Source organism: Dasypus novemcinctus, chromosome 10 (genome assembly GCF_030445035.2).
Source record: "Dasypus novemcinctus isolate mDasNov1 chromosome 10, mDasNov1.1.hap2, whole genome shotgun sequence".
Classification (NCBI taxonomy): Eukaryota; Metazoa; Chordata; class Mammalia; order Cingulata; family Dasypodidae; genus Dasypus; species Dasypus novemcinctus.
This window is the reverse complement of record NC_080682.1, coordinates 105086301-105114127: the sequence shown is the minus strand read 5'-3', so window position 1 is coordinate 105114127 and position 27827 is coordinate 105086301. Positions and strand designations below refer to the sequence as shown.

The window sequence follows — 27827 nt, the reverse complement described above, 5'->3', positions numbered from 1 at the left end:
GGGAAGATTTGGATTGGTAGGTATAGAGTGTTTATGAATAAAAACTTATTTAAAAGATTCATCCATGTTGTGTGGCTTAGAGGCTTGCTGCTTTTTATTTCTGAATAATATTCCATGACATGAATTACCACGGTTTATCCATCCGCCTCCTGAAGGACATCCTGGTAGCATCCACTTTTGATGATTATGAATAAAGCTGGTATAAACATTCATGTGCAGGTTTTTGTGTGGATATACATTTTCAAGTCATTTGGGTAAATACGTTGGAGTGTGATTGCTTGGTCATTTGGCAAGTTTAGATTATTTTATTATATGAAACTGCCAAACTGTCTTCCAAAGAGGCTGTGCCATTTTGAATGAGTGAGAGTTATTTTAAGTTATGGAGCTTAAATCCAACTTTTCTGATCTTTCCTTTGTTTCCCAAGCTGGTAGTCAGGAGGCCACACCTTACAGGACAGCAGGCTTTGCAGTCAGGCAGATCTGAGTTTGAATCCCGACTCCACCACTTAAAAACCATGTGACTTGGGACAGGTTAATCTCTCTGAGCCTCACACTGGGGTTTAATTCTTCATATACGCATGAGGTCATGGGTTCGATTCTTCAAGAAGCAGATTTTGAGGAGGGATTCAGCCTGTGGGGTGTTTACTCTGGACGGCCCTTGGGGACACCACCTGTGGAAGGAAGGGAAGGTGGGGGCATCGAGCAGAGGGAGAAGTCGAGCTGACGTGGCCCAGCAGGGTTGCTCTGAAATGGCCGAGCCTTTATAGTCCATCCTCCTGGGACCAGGCATTGTAGGTGGCCACTTAGGGATGCGGGTGCCCTCGGGTGAGGGGCAGCTGAGGTGACCCCAGAAGGGGCTGATAGCCTTTCCTGACAGCACCAAGTCCTTCCATGAAGGAGCATGTGGGTGGCACAGCCCAGCATCCCCACGTAAAGCAGAGTGGACAGAGTCCTGGCTGAGAGCCGGAAGCAGTGGTGCCCCAGTTACAAGCTGCCGCTCCCCAGCTGTGCCTGCAGGTGAGGCCTCACCTGCTCCCACCTGCCTGAGCTCACCCAGATGTAAGGGGACAAAACAGCAGCCCCGACCAAGCCCGTGCAGCACTTGGCAGTTTACCAAGTCATTTTCTGTGCATTAACTCACAACGACCTCATTTTTTTTTTTTAAGATTTATTTATTTATTTAATTTCCCCCCCTCCCCTGGTTGTCTGTTCTTGGTGTCTATTTGCTGCATCTTGTTTCTTTGTCCGCTTCTGTTGTCGTCAGCAGCACGGGAAGTGTGGGCGGCACCATTCCTGGGCAGGCTGCTCTTTCTTTTCCCGCTGAGTGGCTTTCCTCACGGGTGCACTCCTTGCGCGTGGGGCTCCCCCACGCGGGGGACACCCTTGCGTGGCACGGCACTCCTTGCGCGCATCAGCGCTGCGCATGGCCAGCTCCACACGGGTCAAGGTGGCCCGGGGTTTGAACCGCGGACCTCCCATGTGGTAGACGGACGCCCTAACCACTGGGCCAAAGTCCGTTTCCCCACAACGACCTTATGATGATGATAGTAGCCACAAGTTCCAGAGCAGAGCTACTCAAGTGGGCTCCGAGGGCAGGCACTGGCCCACACACTGCTTGTTACTGATGTCTCATGAAATTAGTACAGAAATTGGGAGTAACTTGATAAACGCCTACAGCAATGCAATAGGGTAATTTGTTGTCTGTTGACTCTAATAAAAAATTGGGACCTGTACTATGTTTCTCTTTGTTTTCTCCACTTTCTTATAGTTCATTTAGTGGGTATTTTACAAATATATATGTCCATGACAAATTAGGGGAAAAACCATGCCTGGTTCTTTGCCACTTTTCAACTGGTTGAAGAGAGAAACACTCAGACCAGTTTTCTGGCAGGGAGGAAGAGAAAGACACGCCTAAGCCTTGTTTGAGATGGGCATAAGTCCTCCAGGTCATTTCCTGGCCCTTAGCAAGGGGAAGGGAAGAACTAGGATTTGTTGAATATTTGGCTGTGGATGAACCGATGGCAGGGGAAGACACTGAGACGCGCGGGGGGACGTGGCTTGCACAGCGCCACAAAGCCATGCAGGGAGCAGGTTGGGATGGGAGCTGGCTCTGGGCTCTCAGGCCCCTGCCGTTTCCACTGCCCATGCTGCCCTCATCTAAGCCAGAACCTGGCAGGGTGGGAGTGGGCATATCACAGCTGTCTGGGAAGGCAGCCTTCACGTTAGGGCTGGGATTCTAGAATGTCCTTAAAACTCTCTGACATGTGACCCTCATCTGTGAAAAAGGGGTCACAGTGTCCTTGAGGGATGTACGCAGAGCCTCCTGCCCACTGCCTAGCACCTAGCAGGGACTCTGTATATAGCTGAGGGTGCAGCTCTGCCCTTCCATGGGGTCACTGAGACAAATGCCCAGGTCAGCCCAAGCCATCGTCTCCCCTCTGGCCTGGCCCATGGCCCACTCCATCTCAGAGACCTTCCAGAGCCCTCCACACCCTGGGGGTAAATTCCTGGCTTGTTGGCTGGACATTGAGTTCTATCAGACAATAAGCAAAACCAAGTCAGGACCCTGTCTCCTTGCTCACCCTTCTCTCCAGCACCTGGCCCACAGCACGCGTTCAGAAGTGTTGGCCGAATTCAGGCCTAAGCCTCCAGGAGCCTTTCCCCTGAGCCTCACCCTTGGACCTGAGTCATAAGCACCACCCCAGCGCTGCCCCCAGCTTTGCGCCACAGCAGCTTCTGGGTGGATGCCCTCCCAGCCTCTTTGCCTCCTTCAGACCCTAGCAAAGTGCAGTCCCCATAGGAGGGCAGCCTTGTCCCCTGCCACGTGGCTGCTGCAGTGCTGAGCTGACTGACCCTGTCCCTGTACTCCCGGCCCAGCCAGCCATAAAGTGCTGTTGACGGCCGGGGCCCTGCAGCCCTTTGCTCCCTCTGGGTGATATCTGAGAACTTCTTCCAGGTGGAAGGGGAGCCTGATTTCCAGGGGATGCTAGCCTCCCATCGCTTGGGGCCTCTGACCCTCTCTAGTCACGTAGAACATACCCTGTCCTCCTCTGGCCACCTGCATCTGCGTGTGTGCTGGGGCCAGGGGAACCGTCTTCCCACCCACTGGCGAGGTGGGCTCTGGGGCCAGAGCAGGTGCAGATGGTGCCGCTTACTGCCTGCACCTTCATCTGTCAGCTCCTAGCACTTGGCCTTAATCGAGCAGGCCAACCACTGTAATGAACACTCCCCAGACTCAGGGGCTTGGCACAAGAAAAGGACGTTTGTCGCTTGCATGAAGTCCTATGTGATTGGCTGGCTGGCTCTCTTGGGCAGCCTTCCCTGAGACAGGGCCCTGTCCTTCTATCTTGGGTGGCCAGTGTTTTCAACAGGAGGCATCCAAAGTTGCTGCAAAAGAGAGGCCTCTTGTCCCCAGCCCCTCAAGTACCTCCACTTGCCTCCCTCCATCTCCCTTCCTGGCATCCTCAAGTCTAATGGCCTTTGTAGGCCATCGCAGCAGCCTGGTGGGTCATGCTTAACATGCCTCCCTAGACCCCTTTGCTCTGCTGCTGCTGCCTCCCACCCATGTGTGTACCTCACTCATGGCCTGCTCGGCCTCTGTCCCTTGGGCAAGTGATCTCATGCGGCAGAACAAAGGATTGGAGTAGCCCAGGCTGGCTTCTGAGTGTTAGTCCTCTGTCCCCACAATAACCAGCCTCCAGGCTGGCCCTCAATTAGCCTTGCCTCCTGGTACCCTTGTGCCATCATCCCCTCCCCCAGGCTGCGGGAGTAAGCCTGGAGGGATGTCCTCCAGTCCCTGCCAACAGCCGGCTGCAGCCTCCGGGGAAACCCTGAGCCAGAACCCCTCAACCAAGTCACACCCGGGTTCCAGACCCTCGGAAACTACATGTGATATTACTGTTCCAAGCTGCAGAGTTTTGGGGTAATTTGTTTCACAGCAATAGGTAGCCCACATTTAGGTACCTGGAAATAGGGTGCTGCCATAACAGAAACCTAAAATGAGGGAACGGTTTTGGAAGCAGGCTTTGGGCTTGAGGGGAGTATTAATGCCACAGAGAAACTGTTAATAGAGAACGGATGAGGCTCAGGCGGTTGAGTCCCTGTTCCCACGTGGAAGGTCCCAGGTTCAGTTCCTGATGCCTCCTCAAGCAAAACAAACAAACCAACAAGCAAAACATGAAAAAACCAACTCGGGGAGCCAATGTCAGCTTCCCACATGTGAGGTCCCAGGTTCAATCTCTGGCCTGGAACCCTCAAACAAAATGAAAAACTGTTAATAGAAGCCACATGACTTTGATAAAGCTGCAAGCAAGGGCGAATAGAAGAAAGTGAGAGAAACATTACTGGAAATTAGAGGAAAGGAGATGCTTGTTACTAGCCTCAGACAGTTTAGCCGCACTGTCATGTGCATTAATGTGGGGTAGGAGAGTCCTGAACGGTCTAGAAAAGGAGACCTCCAGGCAGAGTGGAGAAGGTGCTGTCTGGTTTATTCCTGTGGCTTATCATAAAATGGATTATAGTAGAATGAAGCAAAAAGGAACAAGGACTTACTGGTTTTGAAGATTCCCAGCTTCTCCAGATGGCAAACAAGGCTAAAATGAAGAAATGACTTCCAAACAAAGATCAAATCTAAGGCACTCCCAGGAAAACACAGTACAAAAATTAACCCTTTGTTAAAAACACAGCAGGATCAAAAGCAGGGCCTCAGAACACCATTCAGTTAGACAAAAGGCCCTGTAAATAGTGTAAGGGTATGCCTTCCAGATCTTCTCAATCAAAGGGCAGAAGGATAAAGGGCCTTGCCTGCCAGCCTGAGCAGGGGTTTTGGCATTACGGTGTGGCCTGGGGGACCATTTTATTTTAGATTTCTCGGGTGATGCACGTGGGAAGGCTGGAGGCGGGGACCTCAGTGCATATTTACTCATGCGGTGACCACCCAGGGTGCTGCGGAAGGTGCAGTCTGGGGGACCTGGAGGGACCCCTGTCTTAGGAGGATGGGAGAAGGCTTTCCTGAGTGGGTGAAACTCATGAAGGCTGAGTGGGATTTGTCCAGACCAAGGGTGGGGTGGGGGTGGGAGCAGGTGTCCCCAGCAGAGAGAGACCATGGGGGATATAAAGGGCTGCAGGTGGCTCAGTGTGACGGGAGCAGAGTGGCGAGGGAGGCAGGGAGCTGAGGCTGGGGGCACCAGGGCTGACTGAGAGCAGTGGGCCTTGTTGTGGACGTCTGTCCTCCTCCACCTCTGCACGTCCGCTCTCCACGACCTCCACTGAGCTCTTTCTGGGGAGACCTCCCCGTGCAGAAGGTGGCACAGACCTGGCACCCTCTCGCTTCCGACTGGGCACAGGCAGGGGAGCCTTGGCAGGAAATGGAGCAGAGGGAGGAGAGGGAGGTGGGAATGTTCACCCCCGGGGGTCCCCCAGCCCTGCGTCCCTTGGCAGAGCATGGTTCCTCCCTGTGGGTTCCAGTCCCCACGGCCTGCACTTGCCTCCCCAGCCTCAGGGGGGCAGCAGTGCCTCGCCCGCTGCCACAGCCCCGGGTTACTGCCCCCACCCTTTGCCCTGCACACACCCCAGAAAAGCGCTCCTTCATTAAACCTAATGTCATCTGGTGCCTGCTGGGACCAGATTAACACAAACTCTGTCTGGGGAGCGATGGAGGGCCATAGTGGGGTGGAAGTCCAGAGCTTTAGTTATTTCTGTACAGGACTCAGGAATAATTTTTGGGAAGGAAAAATGATTTACTTAAGACTGGCCGGGTTTGGAGCTTCTCATTCCAAAATCCGAGCCCCCAACAAGATCTTTGAGTTCCTTTTATACAGAGAGGAAGGGCCAAAGGGTTCTTTGTGTCAGTGCTCAATAGGCTTGAACTAGCATATGTCTTCCACATCCTCGGTAAGCTTTTAGCATGGACTTCATACTGTCTAGATAAGCTTTAGCACATTTGGTTTGCATTTTCCCTGAATATTTAAAGTGGATAGAGTTTGCATTGATAAACTGTTTCCTGGGACTGGAGCCGTTGCCATGGTCACCAAGGGCAGGACGGCAGCCTCTCACTGTCCCACACCCACAGGTCAGGACACAGACAGCTTAGGTGATCTACGAAGAGACAGCAGCCTCCCACCCATAGCCCCCATCAATAGCAGGTTGTGAGCTGGGGAGTGAGATCTGTTTCAGGTGCTGGCTCTGGCTGCCGCGGGAAGGGTGTCCTGGGCAGAGTGAGACGGGGACCTTGGGATAAACTGGCTTTTTTCACATCCACACAGGAATTCCAGGGCTAGTGTGTGCGGGGCGGGGGGGCTCTGCGGTGAGCTTTCCTGTACAATTTGGTATATTGTCTGTGAACACGGCCACGAGGACCCTTCTGTGTGCCCACGTCCTTCTGAACTATGACTTTGCTGCCCCTCCCCTCTGGAGGGGGCATCTATCCCTCATGCCTCAAATCTGGGCTGCCATTGACTTTGCTTTGGCCGAGGGAGGGACGCAGGGCAGGCTGTGCAGCCTCGGACTCGGGAGGCCTGGCAGCCTTGGCTCTCGTCTTTGCCACGCACTCAGCATCATGTCGAAGGCCGTCAGTCTGGAGGGGCCCAGGGCCCACATGGAGAGGCCCAGCTGTTCCGGCTCCTCCGCCGGTCCCAGCCACAGAGCACCCACCAGCCGAATGCAAGCCCCAGGAGAACCACCCGCCAACCGCAGAACGGCGGAAATAACCCTGGTGGGTTCACCCCTCACTTTGGAGGGGCCTGTTACACGGCAGGAGGTAACTGATGGGAGTGGGGTGGGAGGGCACTTTTTCACCTCCCTGCTTCCTTCAAGGCCCTGCCCTCATGTCCCTTGCCCCAAGTCTCCCCGCAGGCTGGGAATCTCCGCTCCCTCCTCTGGACCCCTACTGCCCGTCACCCCTGCTTCTCCTGCGACACTTACGCCATGCTGCCTATAGGATGACAGGCACCTTCTGGAGACACTGTGCCCATTTGCCATCTGACTGCTACCTTACATCATCCCCTAAAGGAGGCAGTGGCTGACGTTCTCAGGACACGCTCCCCAAACCAGGGGTCAGTTACTGTAATCGTTCTCGGATGATGAGCTTGAGGTTTGGAGGTGACGTGGCTTAGCCCAGGGTCGCTGGAAGGGGTGGAGCCAGGATTCAAACCCTAATGGACACATCTCCAAATGTCACCCATGGTGTAGCTCCTCGCGTGCTCTGCCCTGGAGGGCAAGGCCTCTGCTTCGCTGCTGGGGTGTGAGGGGGATTCACAAGTGCCAGCCTGCCCAGCCATGCCCTGCCCCTCACTGCCCGCTGCCAAAGAGAAGGCCCTGGAAGGTGGAGAGTGGGGCAGGGGCTAGAGGGACGCATGTCCCAAACCCAAAATCCAGACCTCTCATCAGGGCACTCGTGCCCTCTCACCCACCCTGGGGACACTTGCGAGCACACAGACCTCGCATGTGGTTCCATTCCCTGTGCTGGTCTGCCCTGCCTCCTACCAGACGCTTTCCTTCTGCCCCTGAAGGAGAGAGCCAGAGGCGTCAGCTCAGGGCTGAGGACCATGAAGTCACCAGTGTGGGCTCCCCTGGCCCAGCCTGGCCCACCTTCAGGAGGAGTAAGACACAGCCTGGGGCCAGGAGGAGAGGCGGCCCAACCCATTTATTACAGTCACATTTGCTGAGGTCCCTTCTAGTGCCGAGGTCAGGGGCTGAGGTTACCAAGGGTGAGTCAGGGGTGAACCTATGGAGTCAGGCCTGAGAATCAGAGGTCATCTTAGCCAGTCAGGTAAACTGAGGCTCAGGGGAAGGTCATGCAGAAACAATCAGTGATGGAGCTCAGTTCTCCTTACCCACCTTCTGGAACCCTCTGGCTGCCACTCCGTAGCCCAAAGGACTCAGAAACTGGAAGATGCCTCGGGAGAGTGCAGGGGACGTAGTGGCCACCCCCTCCTATCTAGCTTGGGGGAGGAGGACAGTTGCAGGATGGAGGGACTTGTAGGAGAGGGGTTTGGGGGCTGGTTGTTCTTTGTGCTATAACTCAGTGGTAAAGGAAGAAAAACCCAGTCACTCATCTTTTTCCTCTGCCCATTGAGTGACATCACAACAGAGGACAGAGACCTCAGAAATCATTCTCGTCCAGCCCTCTCTCCCACTGCACAGGTGAGCAGACGGAGGCCAAGAAGAGAGAGACTTGCAGAGGTTTCAGAGCAGGCATGCGGATCACAGATGCCAGAGTCTGGCCTGCTCTCCCACATTGCAGGTCTGACTTGGGACCTGGCGTGGGTGGAATATGCAGGAGTCTGGGGGTGGGGGTGGGGGTGTCTCTGGAGATGGTGTGTTCAACAAATGCCACCAGGAAGCCCTCTCAGATGGCAGCAGCTCCAGCTGGGCTCTCTAATGCTCTCCACGGCTGCCGGCCCTGCCTCTGGGGACAGCCCGCCTCTGGCTGGAGGCGCTCAGCAGAACTCCAGGTGCTGCTCAGCGGGGACGTTGTACTTGAGCTTGTGGGTCTCAAAGAGGTTGCACAGCTCCTTGAGGTAGCGCTGGTGCAGCTGATCCACTTCCTCCTTCGAGGGATGCAGCGTCTTCTGCACCTCGATGGGCTTGCCCACTGCAAGGCACAAAAGCGGGCAGCGGCTCAGAGTGGAAACCACCTGGGGCCACACGGGCCCTTGGTGCAGGCACGCACCCCATGGGCATCGCCCCAGGAAAGTGCTCGTACAAAACCCCTTCCACACTCTAGTTTCAGGTAATCAGTTCTAAGAGGTTAGGGCATGACAGCACGGTACTGATAGAACAAGAGCAGCAGCTGACAGTGCCACGTGCTTTACCTGCATTATCTCCTTTAAGCCTTGTGGCACTCCTGGGGGGATGGAATCTGTTATCATTCCTATTTGGCATGTAAGGCCATGAGGCTCAGAGAGATTAAGTAACTTGCTCAAGGCCACGCAGCCAGGAAAAGCACAGGGAAAGCAGGGCTTAGAAGCTCACCAAGTCTGCTGAACTAACAGGGGTGGAAGGAGACCAAGGGCCCTCTCTCTACAGTGTTGGGCAGAGGAGCCTGATATGAATCCTAGAAGCAGAGGTCTCCTGACAGCTCAGAGGGGACGCACTAAAGTCCATGCCCACTGCTCACAGGAAATCCCGCAGGCTCGAATTCGGAGCCTACTGACTGCTACGGGAACCACAATGTACCCAGGCCTGGACCATCCCTCCCTTCACCCACCTTCTCCAATAAGTGCTTTGAGATCCTTGGGTCAGAATTAAAAACCCTCCTTCTCTGGCATAATAAATCCTGATTCAAATCTCAATTTTGCTTTTTCAGAGGCAGTGTTATCTTCTGGAAGTTACTTAACATCTCTGGGCCTCAGCTTGCTATCAATGATATAATAATCCCTGCCGTGCAGGTGGTTAGGAGAAACCGAGACTCTGCATGTAAGTCAGCCAGTGCTGAGCCTGGCACACAGCGGCTCGGTAACCAGCAGGGACTATTGCTCTTTGTGTTACGGTCTTATCCCAGGCTGCCTTGCATTAGGGTTATCTGCCCACGTGTGTGTTTCCCTGGCTAGAAATATACGCTCTTTGAGGACAGAGAGGTGCCTGCCCATCCCCACGTCCCCTTGCAGTGCCCAGCCCAAGCCCCTGTCCCTGCAGCCTACCTCCTCCCAGCTTGGGTCTTAACTCACCCACGGTGGTGATGGGCCGACGGTAGGGCACGAAGCCAAAGCTGTCCTGGAAGACTCCATGGCCGTGGAAGAGTGGGAAGGAGAAGCCCATGACCTGTTGCAGCCGGTTCTGGATCTGGCGCAACCAGGAGCCGGGGGGATTCTTTACCTGGTCATATAGTTCATTCTCCCCAAATGAGAAGATGGGCACCAGAGCTGCCCTGGAGAGAGACAGAAGAGTCAGGGCATGCACGAATCTCCCAAGAAGGCACCTCGCTTCCCTCAGGGACACAGCACCCAGGATCTGGGGCAGAGGACAGAGCCCTGCGCTGGAAATGGGAGGTCTGGGTTCTCTCCCCGATCGGCCATAGCCTCCCTCGCCGACCTTTGGTAGGTTTCTGCCCCTCTCTGGACCACGACCTCTCACTGGCACCATGACAGGTAGACCAGAATACCTCTGGTGATGTTTTCCATCTTCCCAAACTTTCTAGAAAAATCTCCCCTACCCCAGCTGGCTCCTATTCCTCAATGAGGCCTACCCCAAGGTCGAACAGCTTTGGAATGGGCCGCACACCTCATTCTCCCTGATCCAAAATGTCTCAGATCTAGTGTCAGCTTTGGGGAACTCGTTCCTTCCCACCCAGTCCCTCTGACCGCCGAGTCTCCTCTAGTGGAAACTTCTCTGGGCATTTGAAAACGGGCCGGTGCATCTCCCACCAAAACAGAATCTGTGCAGTCGCCCCTCCTCAAGGCGGGTACCCGTGCTCCAGCGCGAGCCTGACGAAGCCCTTGCGGTGTCGCAGCACCAGCGTGTAGGCGCCGGGCCTGGCGTCGAGCATCTCCCGGGCGCCCCCCACCACGATGGCCAGGAGGCTCCCGCCCTCCTTCCTGCTCAGCACGTGCGCGCCGCTCTCCTTGTCTGACGTGACCAGCCCTGGGGGGGAGGAAGGTGCGGCAGCCTCGGGGTGCAGTTCACCAGCAGTGCCCACGGGGCCCCCTGAGGACAGGCCCGAGCCCTGTCCCTCTTTGCAGCTCTCCCGGAGCTCGAGGCCCCGCGCCGCTGCGGGCGCTGCTTCCCTGGCGCCTCCTTCCCACCGCGCATGCGCGGGGAGCGCGCGGCCCCGCGGGCAGCCGGCCCTGCAGCGCCCCTGCCGGGCCCCAGGCTCACCGAAGCTCATGAAGTAGTCCCTCAGGAAGGGGACGCGGAAGAACACGGGCAGAGTCATCAGATACTGCCGGATGCCTGGGAAGAGCGCCGAGAAGCCCGTGCTCTCCGTGCATAGGTTGAGGAAGGCGCCCGCGACCATGATCCCGTGGGGGTGGATGCCCGCGACGTAGTTCCGGGAGGGGTCCAGCTCTGCAGTCTTGACCAGCTGCAGGGACAAGGCCTGGTGAGCCCGCGCTGGCCCCGGGTGGCCGTCCCTGCCCACCACTGCCCGGCTGTGTGGCCTTAGGCCCGTCATCTGTAAAGGTGCGGTATTTGGACCCATCATGCCCGCCGCTCCTGAATTACCAAAGCTAAGGCACAGAATATAGTTTGAAGGCACCAAAGGGCCACACCGGGCGCCACCATGCCCAGCGAGGCCCATGGCAAGAAAACAACATAAGAAAACCTGGCATATACGACCTGTGAGGGAAAGGGATGTGGCTCAACCAGGAGGGCTCCGGTCCACCATATAGGAGGTCCAGGGTTCCATGTCCAGGTGAGAGCAAGCTGACCCGCGTGGCAAGCTGGCCCATGCGGAGTGCTGCCCCATGTGGGAATGCCGCCCCGTGTGGGAGTGCTGCCCCATGTGGGAATGCCACCCCGTGCGGGAGTGCTGCCCTGTGCGAGAGTGCTGCCCCGTGCAGTAGTGTTGCCCCGTGCAGGAGTGCTGCCCCATGCAGGAGTGTCAGCTGATGCAGCAAGATAAAACAACAAGAGGAGAGAAAATAGGAAGACACAGCAGAAGAGGGAGGTGAGGTCGCGCAAGAGAGTAATCACCTTTCACCCACTCCAGAAAATCCCAGTATCAGTTCCTGGTGCCACTTAAAGAGAAGACAAGCAGGCACAGAACACACAGTGAATGGACACAGAGAGCAGACGGGGGCGGGGTATAAATAAATAAATCTTAAAAAAAGAAAAAAAAGACCTGTGAGTGGGAAGAGGATCTGGTTAAGTGATTGAGTTCCCACCTACCACTGACGGGAGGTCCCGGTTGGGTTCCCAGTGCCTCCTAAAGAAGAGGAGCAAGACAGTGAGCTGATGTGCGGGGCTGACAGGGAGTGCTGACACAACAAGAGAAACAAGGAGGAAAGCATAATGAGAGATAAAAAAAGCAGGGAGCAGAAGTGGCTTAAGTGATTTAGGCGCCTCCCTCCCACATGGGAGGTCATGGTTGGGTTCCCGGTGCCTCCTAAAAGAGAAGACCAGCACGCACAAACACAGCAAATGCAAACAAGGGGGTGGGGAGAAATAAATATTAAAAAAAAAAAAAAAAGACCTGTGAGTGAACATTGAGAGGCTATATCAGGAGTGGATTCCTGTTGAAAGAGCAGGTGTCCCAGGAGGCTGGCTCCAGTCCTGCTTCCTCCTCCTCGCAATGCAAGTCTCTCACCCTGCAGCCCTCTGCTTCCCCCCAGCCAGGCCTGCTGCCCTGCCTCCACTCCCTTCCCTGGCCAAGGGGGCTCCAGCACAGCGATGTGCCTGGGTCTGCTCAGGCCTGCAGCATGGAGGGGGCGTGGGGTCCCTGCAGGTGTCGTATTATAGATTGCAGGGGGGGGGAGGAGACCTGCCTGTGGTTAGCAGCTTCTAGCTGAAGGGGATGGGGTGGGGACGGGACTGAGTTAACAAACGCTGCTCACGGCAGGTGACCTGACAGGTGGCAGTGTAGCCGAGTCTGCTATGGCCAGTGGTTGTTCAGGGGACCGTCCCATCCCCACTCGGCCAGGAACTGTGGAGCCCACCCCTCAGAGTGCCCTGTGTTCTGGAAGCCACAGCCAGTTGGAGTTTGAAGAGTCGCCAGGGCTCCTGGCCCAACCCCCACCCCTGGGCAGGAAGCACCCTGATGGCCTGGGCCCTGCAATCTGCTGTCCTTCCCATGATGACTCAGCTTCACCCGTGTGAAAGGTCACTCTGCCGTCAAACTGCAACTTTCAGGAGGTGATTCCTGGAGGGGCCTGGAGGGACCTGGAGGGGCCTGGGAGGTAGCAATGGGGCCTGGGTGCCCCACCTAGGCTTCCCAGCCCAAGGCCCACATGTCCTTGACTGGACTTGGCCTCTGTCCCACTCCCACAGACCCACTGACCCTTCGCAGAAGGGCTGCAGGGCCCAACGCCTCCCCAGACGAGGACAAGCCTCCTCCCCTCATGCACTGGGGGATTTGCTGGGTGTGAAAACATAGACAGAGCAGAGCAATCACTGGGGATTCTCCCTGGGACAAGTGCTGCCTCAGGAATCTACCTGGTGTGGTTTCTCTAAAAACATAAGTCGCTCAGTGCATTGAAACACTTGCTTTTAAGTTCTCATTTTCTGCTGGTAGAAGGGTAATTTTGTACAACCTCCATTTAAGGGAAATTTGTCAGAGTTCATCAAAATTTTTGAAAACCCACAATTGGCCCTTTTAACCCTGCTGCAGAGGAATGAGCTTACAGAATTTTTCACCCTTGTACAAAATCACATTTATGCAAGTTATTCACTGACGTATCCTTTGTTAATATCAAAAACTTGGGGAGGGGAGCAGATGTGCCTCAACCAGTTGGGGACCCACCTGCCATAGGAGAGGTGCCAGGCTCGGGTCCCAGTGCCTCCTAAAGAAATGAGCAGACGCCCTACCCGCTGCAGCGAGCAGACACCTGAATGCGCAGATGCCACAAGCCAGCCCCGCTGCGGCCTGCGGGGAGCGGATGTGGCTCAGGCCGTTGGGCACGCGCCTTTCATATGGGAGGTCCCGGCTTAGGTTCCCTGTGTCTTCTGGAGAAGGCAAGCAAACAATGAGCAGACAGAGGACAGTGCCATCTGGGGAGAGAGGATAAATAAAACAAAAACCCCGGGGGGGAATGGATGTGAGCACCTGCTTCCCAATGGGAGTTCCTAGCTTCAGTTCCCGGTGCCTCCTAAAAACAAAAAAAGCAAGGAAACAAACAAAAAAAACCAACTCAGGGGAGCCAATGTGGCTCAGTGGTTGAGCACCAGCTTCCCACATACAAGGCCTCAGGTTCAATTCCCAGGCTCAGTACCTCAAAAACACACACACACAAACAAACAAAATAAAAAAAAACACACATGGCATCAAGTGCCCATCAACAAGACTTTTTTTTGACTAATTATGAAACACACAGTGGATCACTGTGCATAGAGAAGTGTGAACAGCTCTTCCTGTCCTGATACGAGACGAGGAACACAACAGATCAGCAGGTGAAAGAGCAGGGGGCAGGATAGTGTGTGCAGAATGCCACCAACTGGGCACAGGAGGGAAAAATACATGATCTGCATTTGGACACCCTAAATGCTGCTAGTAGATGCCACAACTGGGGAAGCGACCTGGACAGATGGGACATGAAGTGGGAGGGAGACTTTTGACTGTATATCCTTTTGTCTCTTGTGCATCTTGAACAAGATCGTGTTACCAGGTTGAAGTAAATGAACAATGAAAGAACGAGTGAATGCATGAATGAATGAGTGATTACTTCCTTCATAAAGACAAACGTGTGTAGAGAAAAATGCTGGTGATGTGAGGGCCTGTGTCCAGGCACGGGTGCGAGCATTTGTACACGCATCTGCTCGCGTCCAGGAGTGGGCCCTAGTGGGCCCATGACTGCCCCCCGAGGCCCAGTCTGCACCTCCCCAGATGTGTTCTTTGCTGGTGTCTTCTGCACTACCACCTTCTATCTGTCCCCTGTGCCCCGGTCTATCATCCCAGCACTGTGAGGGCTCAAGATTAGAGCCCACGTACCAGAAGCACCCATGCAGGCCTGGAACAGGGCAGATGCTCTGGAAAGTTGTGGAGTGAAAGAATGAAGGAATGAGCCTGCGGGTGCATGAGGCCAAGGCAGCCTCCTAGGAAGGAGGTGCCTGCTCCTGTCCTGCTGCAACGTGTCACCTGGGCTGCAGGTGAAAGTGCCCTGCTCCAGAGAGGCAGCAGGCCAGGCTCTGCCGCTGGCTCACGACATGGCCTTTGCTAGGCTGATGCCCCATCCATACCTCAGTTTTCCCTCTGTCTCACCAGGACAGTGATAACGCCTCCCTGGCAGGGTCACGGTTGGATTCCAGGGGGATATACAGAGAGAAGGGGAGAGATTTACAAACTGTAAAGTGCAGTGTTCTCTGTCTGGCCCCCTCGGTTCCATTAGAATAGGGGAGTGTGACTAAGCAAAGATGGGCTGATGTCTGGGGCGCACTCTGACTGGGTGCCTGTGCTGTCAGGCTGGTTTGGCACCAGGCAAGGGGGCTGAGCCAAGTTACCAGGCTCCGGATGTTGCTAATTTTTTTACTAATATATTTCGTATACCATATTTTAATTGTGCAATTCAGTGATTTCAGAACATCCAAAAGGTTGTGCAACCTACACTGCTGTGTAATTCCAGAATGCTTTCAACACCTCAAAAAGAAACCCTGTCCCATTAGCAATCACTCCCTGTTCTCCCCTTCTCCCCCAGCCCTGACAACAACTAATCTAATTTAGGCCTCTATAGATGTGCCTCTTCTGGATATTTCCTGTAAATGGAATCCTTTGTGATTTTTTGTGCCTGACTTCTTTCACGCAGCTTAATGTGTTCAGGGGTCGTCCATGAATCAGCACTTCATTTCTTTTGATGGCTGAATACTATTCCATTGTCTACCTGGACCGCAGTTTGTCTGTCTTTTCATCAGTTGATGGACATTTCAGCTATTTCCACTCTTCAGCCACTGTGCGAAGCTGCTCAGGTTACTAAGAACGATTCTCCTGGGGACTGCAGTTTTTAGGATGGGTCCTTCCCTGCACCTGTGCATGGTGGCCCAATGGCTGGAGAGGCCTGGCATCTCCCTGGCACAGGCAGCGACTCCCTGTGTGGCTCTGGGCCAGTGTCCATCCTCCTCGGCCTCTGGGGTGAGGTGTTGGCCCTGCCCTCTCCTCCTTCCTCAGGCCTGCCCTCATCTCACAGACACTCTTCCATCAGCTCTGAGATGCACATGTTTTCATATTTAACATTGTGAAATCAAGAGGCACTGGCTATTCTAACTGGAAGAATTTTTTTCTCACTGTTACATAAAATATTGGAATGTCTTAGCATTGAAGAGATACAGTGCATGCCAGGCCCGGAAATCTGGAAAGCGCGGCAGATGTGGTGGGCACCATGGCACCTACTATGTGCCAGGCACCTTGCATGCAGCGTTGTCCTCCATCAAGCCTGTGAGGCAGTACGGACGTCGCTGCCCCCATTGCACAGATGAGGAATCTGACACCCAACAGTAATGACCTTGCTCATCCGCTGACCTTGTAAAGAGGCAGGGCCAGGAGGTGGGCCCAGGCAGCCTGGCCCCGTGGGCACAGCCAGCCGGCCCAGCCTTGTGGGAGTCCCCAGGTGAAAGGCAGCGGGGCTTAAAGGCACTTCAAGTAAGGGCACCAGTGCCAGGGACGTGACTCATATTGGGAAAACTAAGGCGGCAAAGGGGCAAGGGAGGCGGGTGAGGGCTGGGTGGGCAGAGGCCCAGGTGCAGGGCCCTCAGGCTGCCGTGGAGTTTAGCTTTTGTTCCAGGTGTGCTGGGAGTCACTGCTGGACTGGTCCTGCACCGCATGGAGGAGGGACTGGGGGTGTCGGCAGAAGAGGAGCCAGTGGAAGAGCTGATGGGGCCAGGGAGGAGGAGCTGAGGAGACCACCCCGCCCTCCAGCAGTGGGCCTCAACAGCGGTGACCTTGCCCCCTGCCCCGCAGGGGACATCTGGCAATGTCTGCAAACATTTTTGGTTGTCGCACTTCAGGGTCAGTGCTGCTGGCCTCTAGTGGGTAGAGGGCAGGGGTGAGGCCAGGCCTCCACAGAAGAGAGTTTTCCAGCCCTAAATGGCAACAGTGAAAAGGCTGAGAAGCCCTGCTGGAGAGCCGCCTGGCTGGGGGGGGGACGTGGAAGCCCCCAGTCCCCTCAGGGCAGCCTAGGGCTGCTGGCAGGGGCCTCTGAACCAGCTCCCCCTGCAAAAGGCAGAGGTGGGACTCCTAGGAGGATGGCAGGAGACCGGCCCCAGCTCCCGGGAAGACAGCCCTTCTCCCGCAATGAAGCAGCCGTCTCAGGGAGGGAGCGCCCCATCCTCAGGGCTGTGTAAGCCGGAGTTCCCAGCCCAGGCGAGCAGCTGGCCAAGAGCCCCTCTGACTCAGGCGGAGACCCCTGTGTGCTGAGAGGAGGCCTGGGTGCTGAGGGGGAGCTGAGGGGCCATCCCAGGTGAGGACAGTGGGACAGGGGGACTCAGGGAGGTGCCCTGTGCTGCCCCAAGCCAGCTCTGACCAGAACTATGGGGTCACATTTCCTGACAACCAGGGACACACCCCGGGCAGGGCACTGCAGCCTCCTGAGCCTCCTGTGCAGTGTTTGCTCCGCGATGATGAAATCTCCCCAGCTCTGCTCAGACCTTCAGCATGAGGGGCGGAAGCTCCTCTGACATGGAGCATTGCCCGTTCTCTGCACTAGCTCTTTGGTGGGCCTTCGGGGGCCTTCAGGTGGCTCCAGGCCAGAAGCCGTTTCCTGGTTGGGCCTGAAGTACCACATCAGGGCTGGTGCATAAATCCCATAAGAGCTGGCGGGACGCGGGGTGGGCGGGGGCTGCTCTCTTTTCACAGAGGACGCAGAGGCTCGTGAATGCTGGGGAGCTCATGGCAGAGCTGGGGCTCCCTATCTGCTGCTCACCCCAAGATCCCTGCAGGGCCCGGAGGGTCTCCTGGGAGGTGTGCAGGAAGGGGGTCTGCAGTTGGCAGTGCCGCCCCTGCAGGCACCCAGCAGGGACACGCAAGGTCAATGTGAAAGGCATCTTGCCCTTTGCCGGCCGCTGGGTGCTACTGCCCACCCTCAGCGGGTGGCGATGCAAGGCGTTGAGGGACACAGCGGGCCCACACAACTGCACATGAGGAATTTGTGCAAATGGAGTCCCCTGCTGGAAAAGGCACCGAGCAGCACCAGTTATGCCAGACCTGTAACTGGCAGTGGCTCCAGGTGCAAAGAGAACCCAGACGCTGTCCTTTGGAGGCCACTGGGCTGCCCGAGAGGCTGTCCCCCTGCTCTCTGTCACCTGAGGAGTCCAGTTCTATGGCTTGGGTGTCTTGTCCCTGCAAACCTCTCTCGGCCCATGCCCCGGAGCACCTTCTCCTCTAGTCACGTTGAACACCAGGCTACTGTCAAAACTCCACTGGGACCAGCGCCCAGCCCTTTGCTTGGCCTGGGCCCTTCCCAGACCACCTTTCCATGCCCTGCTTTCCGGGTGAGCTCAGGATTCGGCTGGCAGAGGGAGGGGAGACCTAGGAGCTACAGAGTCCTCCTGGAGGCCCCAACCTGCTTACGCTTTCCCTTGACTGGACTGGAGGGTTTTTCTCTCCCTGGGCCACAGCCACTCCCTCCCCAAGAAACTCTGACCCTCCAGGCACTTCAGGCTGGGAAGGGAGTTCAGAATCTCAAAGCTCTAGGGTCCTGGGGGGGAACCAGGGACTGTGCCCGTGACACACCCAGGGCCCTGCTTGTCTCTGCTGGTGAGACCTGGGAGGGGCCCCTGAGAGGAAGCAGATCCAGGGGGCAGGGAAGACTGCCCCACCCAGACCCCCAGTTCAGCAATGCCCCTGCCCACGGGCTCTGCCCATCAGCATTTACCACCCCCAGGGCCACGGCCATCTCTGCCAGCCACCCTCCCACCCTCGCCTGTGCCCTGCCCTTGCCCTTTGCCCCGCAGGCCCTGCAGTTGTTGCTCAGCCTCTGCTGGTCCTTGTCGGGCCCCAGGCCTCTCAGCAGGCAGCCCAGCCGGAGCCCTGCCCCGCTGAGTTTTCATGTCCTGGGCAGGTTTTAACCTTTACCAGCCGATTTCCTTCGCCCGCTCTCCCACTGGCAGTCCCAGCTTTACCAGCTGGGCCCTGACTCCTGGAGAGACAGGAGAGGCTACTCAGGGGGGCAGGTCAGGGCAGCAGGGCTCCAGCCATCAGAGCCTCCCCGAGCCCCCAGCCACATCCCTGCCTCCTCGAGTCCCCACTGGCTCAGGAAAATAACCGAAGCTGCCAGTTCCTAGGAACATTCCAGGTGCTTTACTTGCACTGTTGCCTTGAGCCCACACAACCCTATGAGGTATGTGGCATCACCCCCGTTTACATGTGAGGAAACAAGCTCACAGAGACAGTGCAACTCACCCAAGGTCACACAGCTAGTATGCAGCAGACGTGGGATTAGCATCCAGTCTGTCTAACTTGAGACCACACCTTACACCTTTCCTTGCCCTGTTTCTGAGGAGGGGCAACCGCCCCTGCCAGGCACCTCTCTCTGTTCCCACTGCCTGCCCATCCTATCCTATCTGGTCAGTAAACCAGCCCTGCCCAGCTGCTTAGAGCCAAGGGCTTGGTCTGTTGGAGTCTGTGAAGGAGCTGAGGGATCGGCTCCCTCAGATTCAACGCTCTCCTCCCCTCAGGTGACCCTCAAGCCCGGGGCCAAGTGGCCATCATGGCCAGGAGGAGCCTCGAGCCAGAGAGCCGGAGACTCAAAGGCACTCAGAGCAGTGGGGGTCCAGTCTGCTTATTGGCTACATGGGGAAACTGAGGCTCAGAATGGGGCACACAGCATACCAGAGTCAGGGCTCTTTTCTCTGCACCTTCACCCACAGTCAATGCACAAACTTTAAAACCAGTAAAAGAACTTGCTGTGTGCTGTTGCTCACAATTTTGTCCCTCTCTGGGCATCAGTCTCCTTGTCTGATGGATATGCGTGGGGCTAGATGGTCTCTTAAGACCTGTGAGTTTATTACCTTCACCTTCCCAACCTGGGCCCTGAGGTTTGCATTTGTATAACACACACGTGCATCACGTTCCACGTGTCACAGAGCGCCTTCGCATCCTGGATGGCCATCAATCTCACACTGGCCCCGCGTGCCCAAGAAGCTGCCCCTCTTCCTGGCCCCACAGCAGTGGAAGTCCAGGCTCCTGCCTGCCAGGCCAGGATTCCCATGGAGATGTGGGGCCCTTGGGCCCTGCCACCCCTCTCCCCACCCGGGCCAGCCTCAGCACTCACCGCGATGGGGAAATAGTCCCTCATGTGCTTCCACAGGATGCAGCGCCTCAGGGCCTCCACGCGCCTGCCCCCCTGCTGCGGCGTGTCTCGGTCCACGCACCACCAGGCCGCATACAGCACAGCGCAGAGCCAGAACCTCGTGTGCAGGAGGCCTATGAAGGCGGCAATGCAGAGCTGGGCTGGGGAGGGAAGCAGGTGGTCAGCGGTCGGAGGTCCCAGGGAGGCAAGTACGGCTGCCCAGGCCACGCCATCCCCACTCGCCCCACACTAGCAGCTCTGTCTGTCCAGCCCGTGGCCCCCGAGGGATGAGAGCAGCTTCCCTTGCCTTCAGGGAGATGGAGGCTCGAGTGGAACCAGCCCTCCTTGTTCCTGGAGCGGGGACTGGAGCCCGGGGAAGCCCAGCTCCAAAGCTCATCCCCCCACAGTACCAGGCTGCCTTGTTCACTCCAGTCTTCCCCTTTCCCTCCTTCCACCTCCCTGTAAAAGATTCTGCAATACTTGAAATACTAACACTGCTTTCGCAGGCAGGAAATGCCTATTCATACACCAGGTGCTCGATAAATGGATGGGGAGTGACTGGCTGGATGAGCTGTCCTACTTTCCATCTTTTGGGACCTCAGACACACAGGAGAGCAGCTTTCTCCTTAACCCTCTGCCCTGTCTTTCCAAAGATAAATCTGGCTCGGTCCTTATTTTAATTAAAGCCCTTCCACAGCTTTCCTGAAACTTCGAGGAGCAGTGCAAGCACCTGAGCCTGGCATTCCCGCTCCCGCGAGCCAACCCTCTCTCCCCTCCTGCTGCAGTAGAAGTGAATGAAGAATATATTTTACTCAGTTTGCAAACTAAGCCCCTTACTGGTTTCGCAGCTCATGGGATGAAACTTGTGTTTTAACACTGTGAATCAAGAGGAATGCACAGAAATGAACGAAGCATGGATTTTGCTTTCTGTGAAAGGAAGCTCCTCAGTGTTCTGATACTCACTGAGCCCCCTCCTGCCTCTGAGCTTGTGCTCACAGTTTCCTCTGCCTGCACTGTCCTTTCCTGGCGAAGGTGAGCAAGGAAGGGGCCAAGCTCCTGGCTGCCCTGCAGGTCAGGGGTGCAGCACAGCTGGGACCAGGCCCAGTGTGGAATTTCTCTCTGCACCAACAATTCTCCCTCCCTTTTTGCAGGCTAATCATGGCTTCATCTCAGGGCCAGGTGATCTGTAAGGCAGCCACTTGATGCCAATGGAGCATCTTCCCCAGAGAACACTGCTCTCTCCCCAATATTGCCTCCACTCAACACCACGTGTCCTCCAAGAAGGCCAGCTTCCAGCTGTGTAGTCCATTTGAAAGCAGGGCAGAAGGGGATTGCCAATCTTGGCATGCTTCCTGGAGGAGGGGGCGTTTAACTCAGTAAAGTTTCATAAGCCAGAGGATGCAGATTGGAGTTCACAGATGTTCGCTTTATGTGGAGCATCTGTGATGTTCCAGGTGCTGCTGGTACAGCAGTGAACAACATACAGAGATCCCTGACCTCATGGAGATGACCATCCAGTGCTGGCTTTACGGCATGTCATTTTTAAATGCTATTGAAAGAATTACTGAAAATTTTAAAAGGGGGGTCTGCATGTAAAACCCAGACATCTGTTGCCTCTTTAAAAATGGGAAGGAATGGCAGCCTCAGGTGGGTGTTCTCACAGGCAGCTCCTTCTGCTCAGCTTCCCTCTTGTGCTCAGGCTGGTGGGTTGTCACTGCCCTAGCCTGTCCTAACCTGGGCAGGAGATGCGAGACTCCCTTTTGTTTGTCTAAAATATTTTATAATAAAACTTCTAAAAGATGAAGTTGTGGAACAATGGGAGCAAAATGCAACCATTTTTATGAAAAAGGAAAAGAACATTTCCACATGCCTGGAAGATGGATGGACTCCCATATTTGGGAGGAAGGGGACAGGATGCCGGGGAACAAGGGACAAGGATGAGAGGGACTGGGCTTTTGCCACTTACATTCAAGTTGACTTGTTTTTATTTTTTGCATTAAAATATTGAAATGTAAAAAAAAACACAAATAAAGAATCCCACCTAGAGCATCTATCCCCTCCAGTAAAATAAATAGTTTGCACAGGCTCTGGCAGGGAGGAGGCTGGCTGGTCCTGCACCAGCCTATCCAGGGAACTGCAGGTACCTTTGGCTGGCACAGACTGAATAATCAGAAGTCTACAGGGGCAACTGTGGTCATCTTGCACCTGCACTGCACAGATTGCTACCCACAGCTGCAGTTCCATCCCCACCCCAGGCAGGGGAGAAAGGGACATGAAGCTTTATCAGTATCTCTGGGCAACTACAGTCTAGGCCTGCATGATTTGGATTATTCCACACAGTTGTGACTCTGTTCCTACCTCTGGTGAAGGAGAAAGTTGGGAGAAGCTGCACTGGTCTCTGGGGCAATGAGGGCAGCTTGAGCCTCCACAGTTTATAGCACCAATTACATCCTTGGCTCCAATTGCAAAACCAGCAAGGGAGAAAGGGCAGGAAGCCCTAAACTAAAGAGAAAAACTGCACCCAGAATAAATACGCTAGTAAGCCAGATGCCAAGACACCAACAAAAAATTACAATCCACACCAAGAAACAGGAAGCTATGGCCCAGTTAAAGGAATAAGATAAACCTCCAGATGACATAAAGGAGTTAAGACAACTAATCACAGATGTTTAAACAAATCTCCTTAATAATTTCAATATGATGACTAAAGAGATAAAGGATATTAAGAAGATACTGGGTGAACACAAAGAAGAATTTGAAAGCAGACATAGAAAAATAGCAGATTTTATGGGAAAGTTGCAATAAATGAAATTTTAAAAACACTGGAATCATATGATAGCAGATTTGAGGAGGAAGAAGAAAGGATTAGTGAGCTTGAAGAAATGGCCTTTGAAAGTGAACACACAAAAGAATACATGAGGAAAAGAATGGAAAAAATCGAACAAGTTCTCAGGGAACTAAATGACAGCAAAAGACATGCAAACAGACATGTCATGCTTGTCCCAGAAGGAGAAGAGAAAAGGGGAAGAAGGAATATTTGAAAAGATAATGGTAGAAAATTTCTCAGCCCCATTGAAGGACATAGATATCCATGTCCATGAAGCACAACATACTCCCATCTGAAAAAAGCTGAATAGATCAACTCCAAGATATACTATTCAGAATATCAAATACCAAAAACAAAGAGAGAGTTCTGAGAATGGCAAGAGAAAAGCAATGCATAACATATAAAGGCAGGAAGCGGACTTGGACAATTGGTTAGGGCATCCGTCTACCACATGGGAGGTCCGCAGTTCAAACCCCGGGCCTTCTTGACCCATGTGGAACTGGCCTGTGCGCAAGTGCTGATGCACGCAAGGAGTGCCGGGCCACGCAGGGATGTCCCCTGTGTGGGGGAGCCCCATGTGTAAGGAGTGTGCCCCATAAGGAGACCTGCCCAGCACAAAAGAGAAGTCCAGCCTGCCTAAGAATGGCACTGTGCACACGGAGAGATGACACAAGAGGACACAACAAAAAGGAACACAGATTCCCATGCTGCTGACAACAACAGAAGTGGAGAAAGAAGATGCACCAAATAGACACAGAGAACATACAACCGGGGTGGGTCATGGGGGGTGGGGGTCGGGGGTGGGGAGGAAGGGGAGAGAAATAAATAAGTAAAATAAATCTTAAAAAACAAAACAAAACATATAAGGGCTACCCAATAAGTATAAGTGCTGATTTCTCACCAGAAACCATGGTGGCAAGAAAACAGTGATCTGATACATTTAAGATACTACAAGAGAAAAATTTCCAGCCAAGAATCTTATATCCAGCAAGACTGTTTTTCAAAAATGAGGGTGAGATTAGAATATTCACAGGTAAACAGAAACTGAGAGAATTTCTAAGCAAGAGAACAGATTTTCAGGAAAGACTAAAGGGTGTACTAGAGCCTGAAAAGAAAAGACAGGAGAGAGAGACCTGGAAGAGTCTAGAAATGAAGATTATATCAGTAAAGGTAACTAAAAGTGTCAAAAGAGTGGTGAAAAGGAAATAGGACAGATAAAACTCAAATAGTCAGGAATAACTAACCAACAATGTAAAGCACTTGTATTCAGAAAACTGCAATTCAGTATTAAAAGAAATCCAAAAAGGCCTAAATAACTGGAAGAACATTCCATGCTCATGGATTGGAAGACTGAATATCATTAATGTCACTTCTACTCAAATTGATATACAGATTCAATACAACCCCATTAAAAATTCCACCAACATTTTTTTAAAAAATTGTAAACATGATTATCAAATTTATTTGGAAGGGTAAGGAGTGCTGAATAGCCAGAAACATCATAAAAAGAAAAAGTTAACCCTCCTCTCCAGACTTTAAATCATCTTACCTAGCTATAGTGGTAAAAATAGCATAGTACTGGCATAAAGACAGACATATAGACCAACGGAACCAAACTGATGGTTCAGAAACAGACCTTCTCAGGCATGGCCAAGTGATTTCAGATGAGCCTGTCAAACCCACCCAGCTAAGGCAGAACAGTCCATTCAGCAAAATGGTGCTGAAAGAACTGGATATCCATAGCCGAAAAAAGGAAAGAGGACCCCTGTCTCACACCTTATCCAAAAATTAACTCAAACTGGATAAAAACCTAAAAATAAAAGCAAGAACCATAAAACTTCTAGAAGAAATTATAGGAAAATATCTCCAAGACCTGGTGGTAGGTGGTGGATTCTTAAAGCAGATAAGAGAAGGGCTCAGATAGACTAGTGATGTTTAACGTATGTAGCCGTTTTAATTAGCTTTTCTGTAAAAGTGTGGAAACATATAGAGTGGATGGTAGCACATAGTGAGCAAATTAGTTTATAAATGGCGATGTGGCTGAAAATGGTAGTCTAGAGATGTAAATGCCAATTGACAGACCCAGAAAATCAACCATGGCGTGTGTCCCCCTAACTCCCCAAGCCTTCTCCTCCCCTGAATTTGGTGGGGACAGCCGGCTGCGCAGGGCCGTGAATGCAGCCTGGCCTCCTGCCTCCCTCGCCATCCACCTGCGGTCCCCGGGCCTGGGGGCCTGGGGACGGGATGTTCTGACTGTCTCTTGGACCGGGACACTCCTCCCACCCCACGACAGCCTCTCCAGACCTGGGTGGGCAAACTTTCTCTTAAAGGGCCAGATAGTAAATATTTTAGACTGCAGCCCAAGAGGGAAATTCGAGGCTATTATTTGGGTACATAAGTAGTCACTTAAAAGGTAAGTATTTAAAAATATAAGAAACACTGTTGTCGGACCTGGATTTGACCTCTGGTCTGTAATTTGCTGACCCTGAGCTGGACTGGGACTGCCCCCCCACACCCCAAACACGGCGGAGAGCTCGCCAGCAGCCATGGGGGCCTTGAACACACTGATTGGACCTTGTCACTCCCCTGCCTAAAGGCCTACCCAGGCTTCCCTTTGCCCTCGGAATAAAGGGTGAGGTACAACCCCACACCGGGCACGAGTGGGCCCACAACCCTTTCTTCAGCAGTCGTTCTTCTGGTTCCCAGGCCCAAGGCTGATTTCATCCCTCCATGCCACTCCTGGGAGTCCAGGCTCCTGGGGTAGCAGGGCTAGGCACGTGCCAAGGGCCTGCGGTAGGGTGGTGGGGGAGTGAGCATGCAGACACACTCCTGTTCTCAACAACGGCACAAGCCCAGCTGAGCACGAGGTTCCTCGTTGCCGGTGATCCCAGCAGAGCCACGGGGCTCTGGTCCCCGGTGCCCTTTGTCCCGAGGTGCTCAGGAGCCAGCAGAATTTGCAGGCTGCCCTGGGCGTGGCCCTTGCCGTGCTCTCTCCTCCCACCTCCACGCCCACCTTCTCCCAAGCCCCTCGGCCCCTCTCCCCTTTCCCCGCCTCCTTTGCTTTCCTTTCTTTGGCAGTAGGAGGAGCCCAGGACTCCAGACGGGCAAGCCAGGGCATTTAAGACATTTCAGTTCCCTGCACACCTTGCAATGGGGATAACGGACTGAGGGGTATGAAAAATGTTTACTGGGGAGTGGTTTGAGCACCTGCTTCCCATGTACAAAGTCCCAGGTTCAGTACTTCCTTTAGAAAGAAAAAAATCCTTAAAAAAAAAAAAAGAGAGAAGAGTTTACCAACCCCTGGGGCAGTGAAACCGACCAATCAGAAGGGATTCCGGCCTGGCCAGGGCAGGGTTCACAGGGCGCTTTGCCAAGGGGAATCCCTTAGCGGCAGGGCGGGGAGTGGGCGGTCAGGGCCAAACCGCAGGGACTGCGTCGGCATCCTGCCTACAGACTGAACACCAGCCCTGGGCGGCGGCCCGGTCACCTGTCACCTGCCGTGGGGGACACCGCATCCCGCGTTCCCGGGGCCTGCCTCTTCCCAACGCTCACTGCAGCAGCGCAGGAGTTTGGGAATGCCGCCCTACGCGGTCACACTCGGTGTGTTTATCCTGGGTGGGGTGCAGGGGGCGCGCCCCTCCCCTCCTGTGCCCTCATGGCCCAGGGTCCCGGCCAGGTCTGTGCTGCGCCAAAGCGCGCGTTTCCTTTCGCCTGCCCCGCAGCCCTTGAGGCCGCGACTGTGCCCCCTTCTGCAGGTGACCGAGGGGGGCCTGGGCAGGTCAGGCAGGGGGCCAGGCCACGGCGGGCGCGTTGCCCAGCCCGAGGTTGCCCCAGCCCACCCCTCCCAGCCCTTCCTTTCCTCCCTGTCCTGTTCTTTCCCCCTTCCTCCCTCTTTCCCACCTGCCTCCAGTCCTAGTTCCCTCCTCTGTGCGGGAGGAAGGAAGCCTGTCCCCCCTCTTCCTGCCCCCCCTTAGCCCCCTGAGGCTCCTGGATCTTTTCCACTATCAGCTCTATCCTCCCTCACACCAGCCCGCAGCCTGGGTCTCTGCCCAAGAATCAAGGGACAATCGGCAGCCCAGGGAAGTTAAGTGACCTGCCCAAAGCCAGGGCAGCAGCCTCAGTGCCTACCCACCCAGCTCTCCAGGGCCACTGGGCAGGGGCTGTGGGCACAGCCAAGTCCCTTCGGGGCGAGCATCTTCCAGTGGCACCCTGCGCCCCCGCCTCTGGTCTCCCCCCACCCCGGCCACGGCCACGGTCTCCCACCACCGCACCCCCAGCCCCACCCCACCCAGCTGCCTTACGCAAGACCAGGAAGGAGAAGACCCACAGCAGGATGCCAAACGTCTGCAGCCTGCGCTCCCACGGCATGGCAAGGGGCGCGAACTCCACCATCCTGGCCCTCTGCCTGGCTCTGGGGCTTCTCGGAGCGCTGCTGGGGCCAGAGCACCCACGGGCTCTGGGCACTGCCCAAGGATGTGCAAGCCCAGGGCGCCGCACTGCGCCCAGCTCCTGGGCTCCCTGCCTCTGCCCTGGGAGGGAACGGTTTCTTAGAAGAAACGTTGAATCCTGCCTCCCCTGGGGCCCAGCTGGAGGTGGCAGGAAGCAGAGATTGTGCAGCCTTTATCAGCGGCAGGGCCGCCTCCGCAGCGCTTTATCTCCAGGTCCCCAGGCTCTGGGCGCTCGGATCGTGCCCTTTCTTCCACCTGGACTGCTTGGCTCTGGATCTCATTCCAATCTAACCTGCTCAGTGACCTGGTTCCAGCAATGGTCCGAGGGCCTCCTCCCTCTCCTCATGTCCATGGCTCCTCCCTCCACCGGGCCCTGCTCAGTGGTCCACAATGGCTGCAGGAGCTCCACTCTGGAATCCCACCTCACCGCGTCCGCCGCCTTCTGCCCCAGTTCTCGGTTCCCGGGCACAGCAAACCTCTGGGAAGTGCCGTCTCTATTTGACATTGTCCTGTCTTAGCCTCCCATTTCGTCCTCCCTGCTCAACACTTTCACATCCACGGTTCTGAGAACCTGCCCTTGACAAGTCCACGAGGACCGCCACATCACCAAATCCACACTCAGTTCTCCGATCTTGCCTAGACCTCTCAGCAGCCTTAGGCAGGTTTGCTCAGGCCTTCTGTGGA

The 27827-nt window shown here is 54.8% G+C and overlaps 1 protein-coding gene across 1 annotated transcript; it reads right to left on the bottom strand.

The window, feature by feature from the left end:
* Positions 1–8198: 8198 nt before the first annotated feature.
* On the bottom strand, positions 8199–27087 carry LOC101423770 (2-acylglycerol O-acyltransferase 2). The gene is made up of 6 exons (XM_058306436.1): positions 26997–27087; positions 19851–20029; positions 10816–11020; positions 10407–10581; positions 9669–9868; positions 8199–8593 (listed from the first exon to the last, which is right to left on the bottom strand). The coding sequence occupies exons 1-6, from the start codon at positions 27085–27087 to the stop codon at positions 8439–8441; spliced, it is 1005 nt and encodes a 334-aa protein (XP_058162419.1). The 3' UTR covers positions 8199–8438.
* Between the last annotated feature and the right edge of the window lie 740 nt (positions 27088–27827).

Bases quoted from the DNA above. Each gene is read 5' to 3' on its own strand.
- LOC101423770 (XM_058306436.1), bottom strand. From the start codon at position 27,087: ATGGTGGAGTTCGCGCCCCTTGCCATGCCGTGGGAGCGCAGGCTGCAG. The intron at 10,582-10,815 runs GTGAGCCTGGGG...CCTCCCCCCCAG, and splicing joins GGACTACTTCATGAGCTTCG to GGCTGGTCACGTCAGACAAG. The intron at 8,594-9,668 runs GTGAGTTAAGAC...TGTGCCTTGCAG, and splicing joins TCGGCCCATCACCACCGTGG to TGGGCAAGCCCATCGAGGTG.